The 14575-nt window shown below is 40.6% G+C and overlaps 1 protein-coding gene across 1 annotated transcript; it reads right to left on the bottom strand.

The window, feature by feature from the left end:
* Nucleotides 1–2694: 2694 nt before the first annotated feature.
* LOC108982211 (G-type lectin S-receptor-like serine/threonine-protein kinase LECRK1) lies at nucleotides 2695–10181 on the bottom strand. The gene is made up of 4 exons (XM_035691077.1): nucleotides 9597–10181; nucleotides 9100–9515; nucleotides 8538–8772; nucleotides 2695–4095 (listed from the first exon to the last, which is right to left on the bottom strand). Exons 1-4 carry the CDS (start codon nucleotides 10179–10181, stop codon nucleotides 2725–2727), a joined length of 2607 nt encoding a protein of 868 aa, XP_035546970.1. The 3' UTR covers nucleotides 2695–2724.
* Nucleotides 10182–14575: the final 4394 nt, after the last annotated feature.

Below are 14575 nucleotides of genomic sequence, written 5' to 3' on the forward strand. Positions count from 1 at the left end.
TGATAATATTATGCATTCCCGCCTTATTACACCATGAAAATTGAGGTCCCTCAAATCCCAAATCAATCAATGAACAGTCATGAATAAACTGTCTAAAGTCCCTCATTTGTCTCTCAGGCCACTCCCGTCCTTTCTTCTTCTCCTGCCTGCATAGGATTTCATTAAAATTTCCACAAACGATCCATGCTTCAGAAGCCACCCCCTCAGCGACTTAACTAGGTTCCATGTCCCACTCCTAAGTTCAGTTTCAGGATTTCCGTACACACTTGTAAGGTGCCACTCCCTGTCACTCTCCTCATCATGATCCATAGCATCAATATGATTCTTTGAATAGCTTTAGATACTAAGTTGGACGTCTTTCTGCCACATAAGTGCTAAGCTATCACTTCCTCCATCTCAACTCACTACAAAACAACTCTCAAAATCCACCTTCATTCTAATGAATTCCATCTTCTTTGCGTGTAAGTTAGTTTCCTACAAGAATAGCATCATAGGAACTTCCTTCCTGACCAAGTCACGAAGAGCTTGAACTCCACGTGAGTTCCCAGGCAACCTCACCTTGTTCAACATCCACTTCCTCTACAAAGCCAATTGCACCACCAATTAACTTTCCTACTCTTTCATTCATAGCTAGTAGTGGCATATCCAACAATCTAATCTAGAAAGAGGCTTCTCTTATTTGAATTTTGGACACCTGCATGTCGTTTGCCATCTCCTTCAGAAGAACAAGGTTCCTATCAAAGGACCATGGCCCCTCAAGCATGACACGATGTCTGTCACGTTCATCCTCAAATTCAGTCCATAACAACTTTGACCTCAACTCCTTGAAAACAAGTTTTCGAATTGGCTGCCATATTTTTCTCATTGTGTTTTTGAATGCATCACGACTATAGTATTTCTCTGTGAGAAGAGAGACTACTAGACATTTGTCTCTATGTGCCACAGTAGATTTGATGTATTACGGCTCCACCACAAGCTCACCTCTCTCCCTCTCAGATAGGGACAAGCTTTGGCTGATTGTTTCCAACTCATCTACCATTTTCAAAAAGCATAGAACCTGTACGAAGACAGGAGGGGACCTCTATAGGTAGGGATGTAACCGGTCCGATCTGGTTTTGGACAAAGTTTTGAGCCGAATTGGTATGTACTGGTTTTGCATTTTCGAAAACCGATTATGCTCCTCTCACCCTCCTAAACCGGTACCTCCGATTTTATCAGTTCCGGTCCGATTTTTTTATTTTAATAATATTCTATTTGGGCATAAAATGTAATTGATATATTAGTATCCATTAGTATGTATACTAATTAATTAAAGCAAAATGAAATTAATATATTAATGTATATTAGTATTACTAATATATTATGTATTTACTGAAAGGAATATATTAAGAATTTATTAGGTCAAAAAGATTATTAGTATATATATTTTATGTTTAAAGCATTTGATCAAATAAATTTTCATATTTAAAATTAAAATTTTTTGTTATAAATTATAATAAAATTATCTTATATATAATTATAATTTATATTATTATATATAAAAATTATATATAATACTAAAAAATATATTATATAGAACCGGTCCGATTCTGGCCTAAAAAGCCTAGAACCAGAACCTGATCGATTCCGATTTCGGACTGGATTGGTTTGACCGATTCGAGCCGGTTCGGTCTGGTTTCTCGATTTTTGTTTACACCCCTATCTACAGGAAGAGGTACTTACTCATGGTGTTTTTGGAAAATGATAGTAGAAGTTGATTAAGCTTTCTGTTACTTATAAGTTGATGTGTAACACAATTGTTATGGAATCCATTACAACTATAAAAAAATATATTAAAACTTGTTAAATAAAGTAAATTCTAATTACCTTAATCGGAGCGGAAGTAATGCAAGTTTGAATCTTTGTTTGTTTTATAGTTCATGCTAAATTGATGTGAATATACCTCTACGTTACTTATAAGGCTACTAGAGTCTCGTTAAATAATTTTACACTTCAAAATCAAGAGCTCAACATGGTTGCTCTAGGAAATCAATGAGAGGTGAGAGTTTTTATTTTTTACGTTCGCTTTTTTCACACTCTTAAATTAACGTACATAAAACTCTTATTTATCAAGTTTTCTAATGGGGTGATTAATTAATTTTCATGAAATTAAGTGCTAGTAGTGTGGAGTTAATTCACTCCTAGTGGTGGAGAGTTAATGAACCGCTTGTAACTTCTCCACCTATGTGTACACTACATGAATCATGGGGTACTAGTACTAACAAAACTAATACTTAGGAAATTTGAAACTACCACTCATTTATATTCTAACACTAGTTAGCAATTAGCCAATCAAAAAGAAGGGAACTAATAATTATTTGGAATTTTACAAGGATAATATTAACTATTTTAGGAATCGTATTTTATATTTCTCTTTCTAAATTATATAATGTAATTTTGAGTATTTTAGTACTATTTTTTGTAAAATAGAAAGAATCATATTCTTAATTGATTCTTTCTATATTTTGTAAAACAGAAAGAGTCATATTCCTTTTATATCCTAGAGTGCACTTGTTGCAATGATTGCTGTACAAAAAGGAAAGCAATTAAAAAAGTAAGTTTCCTAGGAAAAGAAAAGCCATCAAAATTTATTCACTAGATTATTGATCAGCAGAACAAATTTCTGATCTGGCTGTTTTTGGGGACTTGGCTACTTGGGTGCAAGGCTAAAATTGACTTGCATAGTTACATGGCACTTGAAAATGGGGTAGGACTAGGAGGAGCTGGTATCTCCACTGTCCCTTCCAACATCAGTACCACCCTCTTCATTGTAGGGCGAAATGATGGTTCTTCCTGGATGCACCAAAGTCCCACCCTAACCATTCTCTCTAGCTTGTTCATTTCCACTTGTTCATCCTTCACCAGCCTATCCAATTCACCAGCTTCAAAACAATCAAAGACCCAATTTGCAAGAACCACTTCCTCCTCTGGAAGATCAACATCCACATTCCTTCTACCACATATGATCTCCAACAACATAATCCCAAAGCTATAGACATCTGCTTTTAAAGTTATGGGCAAGTTTCTGTGCCATTCAGGTGCAACATATCCCCTTGTTCCACGGATCCCAGTGTATGTCCTGGTTTGGTTAGGCATCAGCAGCTTGGCCAAACCAAAATCTGCAATTTTTGTACACTTTTGCTCATCCATGAGTATGTTTTCAGGTTTGATGTCGCAGTGGATGATCTGGTTCTCACACTCATCATGCAGATAGAGAATGCCTCGAGCTACATTCAAAGCTATTCTAGTTTTTTCCTCCCAGCTTGGCTTTCTTCTAGATTTGAAGAGGAAATCTGCTAAAGAACCATTGCTCATGTACTCGTAGACTAAGAGTAGATTTGTTCCATCATGACAGTAGCCAAACAACTTGACTAGATTTTTATGATGAGTTCTCCCAATTGCTTTCATCTCATTACGAAATTCTCTTTCACTTTTAGCCACCACTGTCTCTTGTCTCTTCACAGCCACGACTGTCTTGCCATTGTCTATGACACCTTTAAAAACTGTCCCAAAAGCTCCTTTACCCACTTCATCTGTGAAGCCATTAGTTGCCTTTTCAAGCTCCCCATATGTATATGACCGTAGACTGACTTCTTCAATTAACCCATCATTCCCTTGGTTTTTGATATTTTTATATTCCCGAACACGAGATCTGTAAATGAGAATACCAGTAATTGCTAGAATGCCAACTGCAAAAGCTAAAATCACAGAGCTGCCGATTAAGACGCCCATTCCCTGTTGTTTCTTTCTTCGCTTACTTACCTGTGTTGTGTTTGAACTCCCAAATCTCTCCTTGATTATGGTTGTACCAGAATTATCTTGTCGTTCTCTCCCGAATCTTAGTGGAAACTTCTGTTTTCTGCACTCCTGTTCTTTGAATAGTGCGGCTTCACATTCGCAGTCTTTCGAGCAGTTTTCTCTACACTCAGTTTTGGTCAATGACAAGATAGAATAGGGGTTGTCTTCCCATGTTGAAGTTAAAGGAAGAAAATTCTCGTGCTCTTGGAAGGCCACCAGACTAGACGCAACATGAAGATAATATTTGCATGTGATGAGCTGTACAATTCAATTCATTTATTGTTATTCTGTTATTTTTTGGCTCTTTATACTATAAATAGTAACTGTACATAACAACTCAGTAAGAGGAATCATTCACAGAATTATTCTCCACGTCCCACTTTCGTTCTCTGCATTCTGATACATTGCCGTGCTCTGCACTAGCTCGAGGCAGTGACCTCTCCTCTTACCTTGTGATTGTATCATTCTTAATATGGTACCAGAGCAATGACAGAAAACACTGAATCATCCAAGCACTCCAAAAATGAGAACAATCCCCATCATCCAGCTAGCCCCTACTACATTCAACCGGGAGAAGGAGCATCATCTCCTTTGGTTCCTGACTTACTTACCACCGAGAACTACGTAACCTGGGCAAGAACGATGCGTCGAGCTCTCAATATCAAAAATAAGCTTGGATTCATTGATGGTAGAATCACCAAGCCAACACTTATTTCTGATCCTCTTTTCGCACCATGGGAGCGCTGCAATGACATGCTCATAGCATGGATTCAACATTCGGTTAGCTCAGAACATCGCTCGAGCATTGTGCACGCAGACATTGCCGAGAGCGTTTGGAGTGATCTTCGAGAGCGATTCTCCATCCAAAACGCTCCTCGAATCTTCCAAATTACCAAATCCATTTCATCATCAACACAGGCCAATGATTCTGTCAGCCAATATTACAACAAACTCAAAGTTTTTTGGGATGAACTGGAGATTTACGAACCTATGCCCACCTGCAACTGTGGAGCTATCACAACCATGCTGGGATACAACCATCGTAACAAGGTGATGCAATTTCTTGTTGGACTTGATGACTCTTATGACTCAGTCCGTGCGCAAATCTTACTCCATGAACCACTCCCAGCTCTCAACCGAGTTCTCTCTCTTGTTCAACAAGAGGAACGACGACGCCAACTCCATTCAGTACCTTCACCGCTAGCCATGATAGCTAAGGGACTAGATCCTCGCAGCACCAATCGCAGAGACCGTCTTTTTTGCACTCACTGCAACGTTCCAGGCCACTCTCTAGAGCGTTGCTTCAAAGCAAATCCAAATTTACCCGTGTGCTCACACTGTCGCATACTTGGTCATACCAAGGACAAATGCTACAGATTGCATGGATTCCCTCCCGGCCACAAGACTAGTTCCAAATTTAAATCCTCAGCTAATCAATCTTCCCTTGCACAGGAGGAAATTATCAATGGTCCGCCTATTACTCGAGAGCAGTATAACCATATCCTTGCCTTACTCCATCCTCCTTGTGGTGATGCCAACACCTCTACTGCAAACACGCCTGCTGCAAACACCGCCCATACCAATTCACCTCCTGTCTCTGGTATTTTTCCTTCCACTGTCATGCACACACACAACTCAACATTAAAAGGCCAAACATCTTGGATTATTGACACGGGTGCCACAGATCATATGATCTGTAGCCCCAAATTCTTCACTCATAATATCGATTCCAATTCCCGCATCATCAAGCTTCCCAATGGATCTACCACTACCGCTACACACATTGGTGATGTGCAACTATCACCTCACTTAATTCTTCGCCGTGTCTTATGTGTGCCTGATTTTTCTTTTAATCTAATTTCTGCCAAATCCTTAACACATCACTCTAATTCCTGTCTGTTATTTTTCTCAAATTCTTGCTATATTCAGGACCTTTCATTATGGATGACGATTGGAGTGGGGACGGTGCATGATGGCTTGTATCACCTACAACTGTCCAGACCAAAACCAGAAACTCTACAACACCATTTTCATACTTTATTTCCTTCAATTTCCGTCAATCACACTACTGCTTCCAAGTTGGATAAATTTGCATTATGGCATTATAGACTTGGACATAGCTCCATGGTTCAATATATATTGCATGATGTTCATTCTAGTTCCAATCATTCGGATCAGTCAAAATTCATTTGTGATATATGCCCCCTTGCGAAACAACACCGACTACCATTTCCGGATGCAGAATCCAAAGCCACCAAAGCTTTTGATGTTGTTTCAATGGACATTTGGGGACCTAACCAGACGCCATCATACAATGGTGCTAAATACTTTCTCACCATTGTCGACCAATTCACAAGGTGCACCTGGCTTTATCTACTACAAGCAAAATCTGAAGCTCAAACCTCCCTTTTAAATTTTTTCTCTCTTATTGAAACCCAGTTCAGCACCAAAATCAAAACCATTCGATCCGATAACGGCATTGAATTTCAAATGCCAGCCTTTTATAATTCCAAAGGTGTTGTACACCAAACAACGTGTGTCACCACACCTCAACAAAATGCACTTGCCGAACGCAAACACCAACATATACTTAACGTGGCTCGTGCTCTCAAATTTCAGTCCGGATTATCACTTCAATATTGGTCCGATTTTGTTACTACTGTCGTATATTTAATCAATCGGACACCTACCCCAACACTCAACTACAAAACCCCATTTGAACTTCTTTATCATCTAAGCCTTCCTACTCCCAATTGAAAACTTTCGGATGCCTTTGCTTTGCCTCCACGTTATCACATGCTCGATGCAAGTTTGAACCTCGAGCTCGAAAATGCGTGTTTCTTGGCTATCCATACGGAGTCAAAGGCTACAAATTACTGGACCTCACAACTCAGCAAATATTCCTCTCTCGAGATGTCACCTTCTATGAAGAAATATTTCCCCTCAAACAACCAAACCAACCTACACCTGGATCGCCCACCCTTATCCAGACACCATCATCCTCATCTTCCTTTTTCGACCCTCACCCACACACTCAACATATTGACACCCCTTACGATACAACACCATCACCTAATCCCAATCCCACAACCCATATAGACACCTCAACCTCACCATCCACTTATGACTCTACAAATAATTCAACACCATTACCCTCGCACACCTCAAATGATCATACCAACACAACGACACCTACCTCAGACCATAATGAACCCACCCAAGTCCTTCGCAAATCTACACGACAAAGAAAGGCCCCTGCATTCCTCCGTGAGTACCATTGTCAACAAGTCACTGCCACTGGCCCTAACCAATCAGCATCCACAATGATAGCTTTTGGATCCTCCTCTCCATCAGGTATAAATGTCTCTTTTCCCATTTCCGCTGTTTTATCTTATGCATCCTTGTCCCCTCAATTTCGGGCATTCACCACATCAGTTTCCATAAACACTGAACAGACATCATATACTCAAGCCATTCGACAGCCAATCTGGCGTGAGGCCATGGATCAGGAACTTGCTGCACTCGAGCTTAATAGGACTTGGACCATAGTTGATTTACCTCCAGGCAAGAGACCAATTGAATGCAAGTGGATTTACAAGCTAAAATTCAAAGCTGATGGTTCGGTGGAAAGAGCTAAGGCTCGGTTGGTTGCTAAAGGATTTACCCAACGCGAAGGTATCGACTTTCATGATACTTTTTTACCAGTTGCTAAAATTGTTTCCATTCGTTGCCTCTTAGCCGTTCAAAGGGTGGGAACTACAACAGCTCGATGTCAATAACGCCTTCTTGTATGGCGAGCTAGCTGAGGAAATTTACATGAAGCCCCCACCTGGTCATTTTGCAGCCAAAACTCCTCAAGTTTGCTGATTACAAAAAAGTTTGTATGGCTTCCGACAGGCATCCCGTCAATGGAACACCAAACTGGTTTCCTCTCTAGCTGAGTTCGGTTTTATCCAGTCAAAGGCTGATTATAGTCTCTTCACCCAATACACTCCTACTTCATTCATCGCACTACTCGTGTATGTCGATGATATTATTCTCATGAGCTCGGACACCAGCGCAAGCAATGCTGTTAAACAATTTTTGGAGACCAAATTCCGCATTAAAAATCTGGGTGCATTGCGGTATTTCCTTTGCATGGAAATAGGTCGAACGCATGTTGGAATCCAGCTATGCTAGCGCAAGTACGCGTTAGATATTCTTGCTGAAACTGGTCTTTTAGCAGCCAAGCCATCTCCCTTACCAATGGAACCAAACATCAAACTTAGAAGGGATGAAGGTGAAATGTTTCATGACCCAGCACTTTACAGGAAATTGGTTGGAAAATTGCTTTATTTGACTCACACGCGACCTGACTTGAGCTATAGTGTCAATTTGTTAAGTCAATTTATGGTCAACCCGAGAGTGCCACATTATGATGCCATTCTTAAAATTCTCAAGTACATTAAGGGAACTCCAGGGCAAGGAATTTTTTTTCCTGCTAATTCAACCATGGAACTGGTCGCATATTCAGACTCAAATTGGGCAAATTGCCCAGACACTCGGCGCTCCACCATAGGATTTTGTGTCTTCATCGGAAATTCTCTGGTTTCATGGAAGTCAAAAAAATAGAACACAATTTCGCGATTGTCTGCTGAATCGGAATACAGAGGTATGGCTGCTGTCGTTTGCGAGCTTACTTGGATTCGCTACCTACTCACAGATTTACGCATCACCATTGAAGCACCTGCTACTCTACACTGTGACAACCTCGCTGCCATGCATATTGCGGCAAACCCAGTATTCCACGAGTGCATGAAGCACATTGAACTAGATTGCCATCTAGTTCGTGACAAGATTGCAGCTGGACAAGTCAAACTTGTGCATGTATTTTCCTCTGCCCAATTGGCAGACTTGCTCACCAAGCCCTTGCACTCACCAGCTTTTAATCGACTGCTGCTCAAGATGGGAGTCATCAATGTGTACTCTCCATCTTGCTGGGGGATGTTGAAGTTAAAGGAAGAAAATTCTCATGCTCTTGGAAGGCCACCAGACTAGACGCAACATGAATATAATATTTGCATGTGATGAGCTGTACAATTCAATTCATTTATTGTTATTCTGTTATTTTTTGGCTCTTTATACTATAAATAGTAACTGTACATAACAACTCAGTAAGAGGAATCATTCACAGAATTATTCTCCACGTCCCACTTTCGTTCTCTGCATTCTGTTACATTGCCGTGCTCTGCACTAGTTCGAGGCAGTGACCTCTCCTCTTACCTTGTGATTGTATCATTCTTAATATCTTCCCATTCAACACGTCCCAATTCCTGAAGAATATCAACTGTTTCTCCATTCTTGCTCGTGCAACCATCTGTGCTGGAATTTCTCTTGCAGCCCAAATCAGGTTGTCGTCCGTCCAAGAAATCAAAACCAGGAGGGCATGTACATACAGCTTTGTGTTCCTTTACAGTACAATAAGCATTTAGGCCACAGAGACCAATAGGATCGCAATTACTGCTTGAAGGGGACCATTCAATTGACCAATTATCATCATCTTGATCCAAGCGATGGGAATATAACCGCAATATTCCGTCAAAACCCAACGTCAAACGATATAAAGAAAAATTATCAGAGGTGTTTCCTTGGCCGTTTAAATTCTTGATATGGATGCCGGTAAGATTACGTAGGAAAAGCTGATCGTTACGATCAAGATTTAGAGAGATATTATCTCCAGCGTCGAATGTTTTTGAGTCCCAGTAAGCTTAGTCGTTAGCTTTAGGTGGAATGTCTGACGGGTATTGCACCAGGTTCCCATCATGCTGCATTATAAGTTGAAACTTTCCCCTTGCATGATTTGTCTCAGAGCTGCTGGAGACTAGCTTGTTCCCCGCCACGAGAGGTTGATCAGGTAAAATAGTGTCTGTTGGAGCATCAAAAGTCTGCCATATGATGTTTGAACTTGAATTGTAGAGGACAAAGTTTCCAGTATTGAGCATGGAGGCAGAGGAAGCGGAGAACAGAGCATTATTAGTTAGAGCAGTCTGTTGGCCTTGTTCTTGTTCTAGGACAAGCCTGCCATCATTTGCCAGAAACAATTTGACATTTTTTGATAGTGGCGGATTGTCCCGGTTAGCTGTCCATACTACTGTTTTTTGCCGAATCTTTTCCAACCAGATGCCTATGGCAAAGCCACCATCTATTTGGTAGAAGCCAAAAGCAAATTGGCCAGAACCTGATAACCAATATGGTTTGGTAATTGGAGAGAGGGAAGAGCCGAGGCTAATACTGGAATTTCCTTCTTGTGCAATTGTAGCAGAGAATCCAGTAATCAAAAGGAGAGAAAGAAATATTGCAACCATTATTAAATTGCTTTTTTTGGAGTGAATGACAATTGTATTCAACCAAAAGAGAGAAGATACAATGCTGTTTCAGCAGCTAGCTTAGATGCAGAAACTAGAACTTGAATGAGCTGCGAAACAAACGGATAAGAAAATGGAAATCTTGTTGCAGAGAACGAGTCTTCTAGCTCATAGCTAGTCTTTTGATTCCATGCAACTCCTGATTGATCAGTAGTTTGAGTTAATAAAACGTACGTCAAGATTCTTTACAAGCATTCAGGACAATAACGTAGTTTTCATCCAGAATAGTGGAAATATAATAAGGACTACGTACAATAATTTAGATGACACGAAGCTTGGGTACGGTCCCGCATGAAGTCGTACAAAAAATAAATAAATAAAAATATTTGCACCAGTAAAATACTTCATGACTTCTCTAAAAAATAAGTAATTCAACTCTGTGTTCTTGTGACCACGTAATTTGTTTGAGTACTTTATTACGGATGATAATGAAAGATTGCGATACTCTTTCTTTTTTATTCTTACCATCATTTTCTTAAAAACAATAAAGTCGTCTTCGTCTTTTTTTTTTCGCTTAAAAATTGAATCATGCATCTTGTTTTCTACTTAATTTATCTATATGTAAACTATTCCGAAACGATATTCCAAACAATATCAATATCAAAATATTTTGTTCGGTACCTTAATCGAGATCGTCACCGAAATAATATTCTGAACTTTGCTTTTGTATCCTTATTGCTAGGTGGCTGCCCAACCCTAGTGCATGGAACTAGAGGAAGCGGACTGTTGAGCATTAGTTGGCCTTGTTCATCCTACAAGAATAATCTGCCATCATTTGTCAGAAGCAATGTGACATTTCTTGAAAGCGGCGGGTTGTCTCGGTTAGCTGTCCATACGACTGTTTTTTGCCGAATCTTTTGCAACTAAATGCCTATGGCAAGGTTGATGTTTCGTGTGCGAAGAAGACACAAGTGTACTCGAAAAACAACTATCAGCAAGACTCTCCAAGAAACTCTCCAAGAAACTTTCGAGTGATTGGGGCTATGCATGGCTGTCACCGAAGGCCATCAGGCCATTTCGGTGGCTGCTCCTAGCCTCAGATCCTATGCAGACTTGGTCCTGGAGACTCCACAGCCCATCCCTGAAGTCATGGTACCCTTCCGCTCTCACAAAATTGTTGATGGAGAGGTCTGTATTGTCTTCTCTAAAGATGAAGTGGACCGCTCGGCTATACCTTTTCAATACTCACTAGTATTGAAATTCCTCCGACAAAGACCCTCTCTTGATTCCATAAGAGCATTCATCAAAGCTAGATGGGGTCTATCAAACCAACCAATTGTTTCATCCATGAGTAAGCCGCAGAATGTCTTCGTGCGACTGGCGTTGGAGGAAGATTTTGTTAAGGCTTTCGCTCGTGAGAATTGTGAAATCAATGGAGTACCGTATAGAGTTTTCCATTGGACTACTGAATTCCAAGAAGATCAAGAACCTGTCCGTGTGCCGGTGTGGATCACGCTGCTAGGTCTTCCACCAAACTATTATCACAAGTCTTTCCTTCGCAGCGTTACGGCTCCAATTGGAAGATTTCTAAAGCGAGACAATCCCACTCGATGCGCTACTCGTACAGATGGCGCAAGACTCTGTTTAGAGATGGATATTTCTGAAGAGCCTATTCAGGCTTTGTGGATTGGTACCCCCCGAAACCCTCAAAGTCTTTATCAAAGTATTGAGTTCGAGACATTGCCGGCATACTGTCCACAGTGTCACGATCAAGGTCATAACTCCAAGACTTGTAAAGGTGAAGGCAAGAAATGTAATGTGCAGATGAAGGAACCAAAAGAGAAGGCAACGATGGAACAGGTCTGGGTTATCAAGGAAACCAAAGGTGGGAGTCTTGTTCAGAAGGGTGAGTCTAGCAAGGTGGAAGAGAGGCCGTTGAATGAGGAGGACCTTATTCCAAATGATCAGGTATGGGATAAATCGGAATCTGACCGTATGAATGGTGTTGAAGGCAGAGGAATGGAAGCAGTTCCAACATTAGAGCAGGAAGAGGCTGTTAACGATGGAGAGTCGGGTTCCAAAATTCTGGTGCCCATTAATCCAGTTATTGACCAGGTGGGGCATGGTAGATCAATGGACGCAGAACTAGAGGTGGTTGATCTTGAGGAGGGGAAGTTGGTTGCACCTAAGCCGCTAGACGGAAATGCAGGTTTGTGTTCGGGAATAGACCAAGAACGGTTGGCATCGGGTTCTAAAACTGATATGGCAGGTTTGCAATCTGGGGGCATGCTTGCACCCATTATGGAATCTTTTCAAACGGAAGACGACGAAAGATGGACGCTGGAGGAGGTCTCTATCCAGGAAGGAGACGATCCAGTTTATGAGGAGGTTGCGCATACGAATTATTGCTCAGATGGTCACACCTGCTCATTTTTGGACTCGGAAGAGGCATTGGAACACTTAGCTAAAGAAAATATTGTGGCCTCGGATTCAGATTCTCAATTGAACAAGAAAAGGAAAGGGAAAGGTATTAAGATAAGAGGTTCTTCTAGGGTCGTAAATAAGCCCGCCCGGCTTAATTTATGAAGTCATCTTTATTGTATTGGAATGCTCGGGGGATAGGAACGTCAAGAGAGCACCTTAAAAAATTGGTATCAAAATTTCTTACTAAAATTCTTGTTATTGCTGAGCCAATGGTAAGTAATTCCCGTTTAGATTTGTGGCGTGATTGTTTGCGGTTTGATTGTTGTTGTTCTAATGTTGATAACGGAGGTAAGTTATGGATGTTTTGGGTTCAGGAATTAAATCTTGTTGTTGAGTATATGGGTGATCAATTTTTGCCAGTTCGTATTGATAATCCTAATGTTGTCCGAATTACTTTTGTATATGCGAAATGCTCCTATTTGGAGCGTAGAAGACTGTGTGATGTTTTGATGGCAGCTAATATTCACCAGTTACCATGGATGGTGATGGGAGATTTTAATATTATTAGGAATGATTCGGAGTGCAGAGGGGGACGGCCAAGATTAGCTTTGGCTATGGAGGAGTTTAATGATTGGGTGGGTGCTTGTGGTCTTCTTGATATGCCTTTTTGTGGGAATTCTTTTTCCTGGTGTAATGGTCATTCAGGGAGATCTAGGCAATGGGCGAGGCTTGATCGCTGCTTTCTTAATACAGCGGCTCTTGATATTTTTCCGGATGCTAAATTGGAATATTTATCACGTACCTCTTCTGATCATGCACCGATGTCGATCTCTTTGGAGAATCTGTTTGTTACTTATGGTTATCCTTCTTTTAAATTTCAGCAAATGTGGGTATCTCATGCCCAATTTTTTGACTGTGTTTTGAATTCTTGGAAGGAGGATGTTGTTGGAGGCTCAAGCTTAAATGTGCTTATGAATAAACTTAAAAGACTCAGAATTGCTTTGTGAGAGTGGAACAAGCACATTTTTGGGAGGACGAAAATTCATATAGCAGAGCTTGAGGCTCGGATAAAGGGTTTGGAGGATAGGCTGCAATCTGAATATATAAAAGATGTAGAGGATGATCTCGTGGTTTCACAATTGGAGCTTTCAGTTTGGTTGGATAGGGAAGAAAAACGTTTAGCTCAACAAGCTAAACAAGGTTGGATTCAGAAGGGAGAAGGGACATCTACGTTCTTCCGTGCGGTCAGTCGTCGTAATCATAAAGTGGTGAAAGAGATGAAACTTGCCGATGGTACTACTCTTTCCTCACCAGAACAGATCCATGACGGGGCTATTTCTTATTTCTCACAATTCCTGGAGGTTGGTTCTTGCTGTGAAGAGCCGAATCTGGGGGGTTTGGTCCTACCAAGTATTTCACGGGTGAAAATGACTTTCTTTCTCATATTCCTTCATCCGAGGAAGTTTATGAAGCTCTTTGCTCCATTCCGGAAGATAGTAGTCCAGGTCCTGATGGGTTTGGATCGGGATTCTATCGATCATGTTGGCACATAGTGGGTAATGAGGTTGTTGATGCGGTGTCAGAGGTTTTTTGAGGTAAGAATCTTCCGATGTTTTTCAATGCTACTTTCTTGGTTTTAATTCCAAAAGTGGATAATCTGACGAGTTTTGATAAGTTTAGGCCGATTAGCCTGTGTAACGTGTTTTACAAAATATGCACTAAAATTATGGTTAATCGTCTTTCCCCCATGTTGGCAAAAATTATTTCTCCTGAACAAGGAGACTTTTCTTCTGGGTCGAAGCATATTTGAGAATATTAGTATTACACAAGAAATGATCCATTCTATTAACGAACCGGCTCATGGTGGAAATATTGTTTTGAAGATTGACATGGCTAAAGCATATGATAGTGTGGACTGGTCTTTTCTTTTGCATGTTCTTAAAGCATTTAGGTTTTCAGAATTTTTTTGT

The sequence above is a fragment of the Juglans regia genome, chromosome 6, assembly GCF_001411555.2.
Source record: "Juglans regia cultivar Chandler chromosome 6, Walnut 2.0, whole genome shotgun sequence".
Lineage (NCBI taxonomy): Eukaryota > Viridiplantae > Streptophyta > Magnoliopsida > Fagales > Juglandaceae > Juglans > Juglans regia.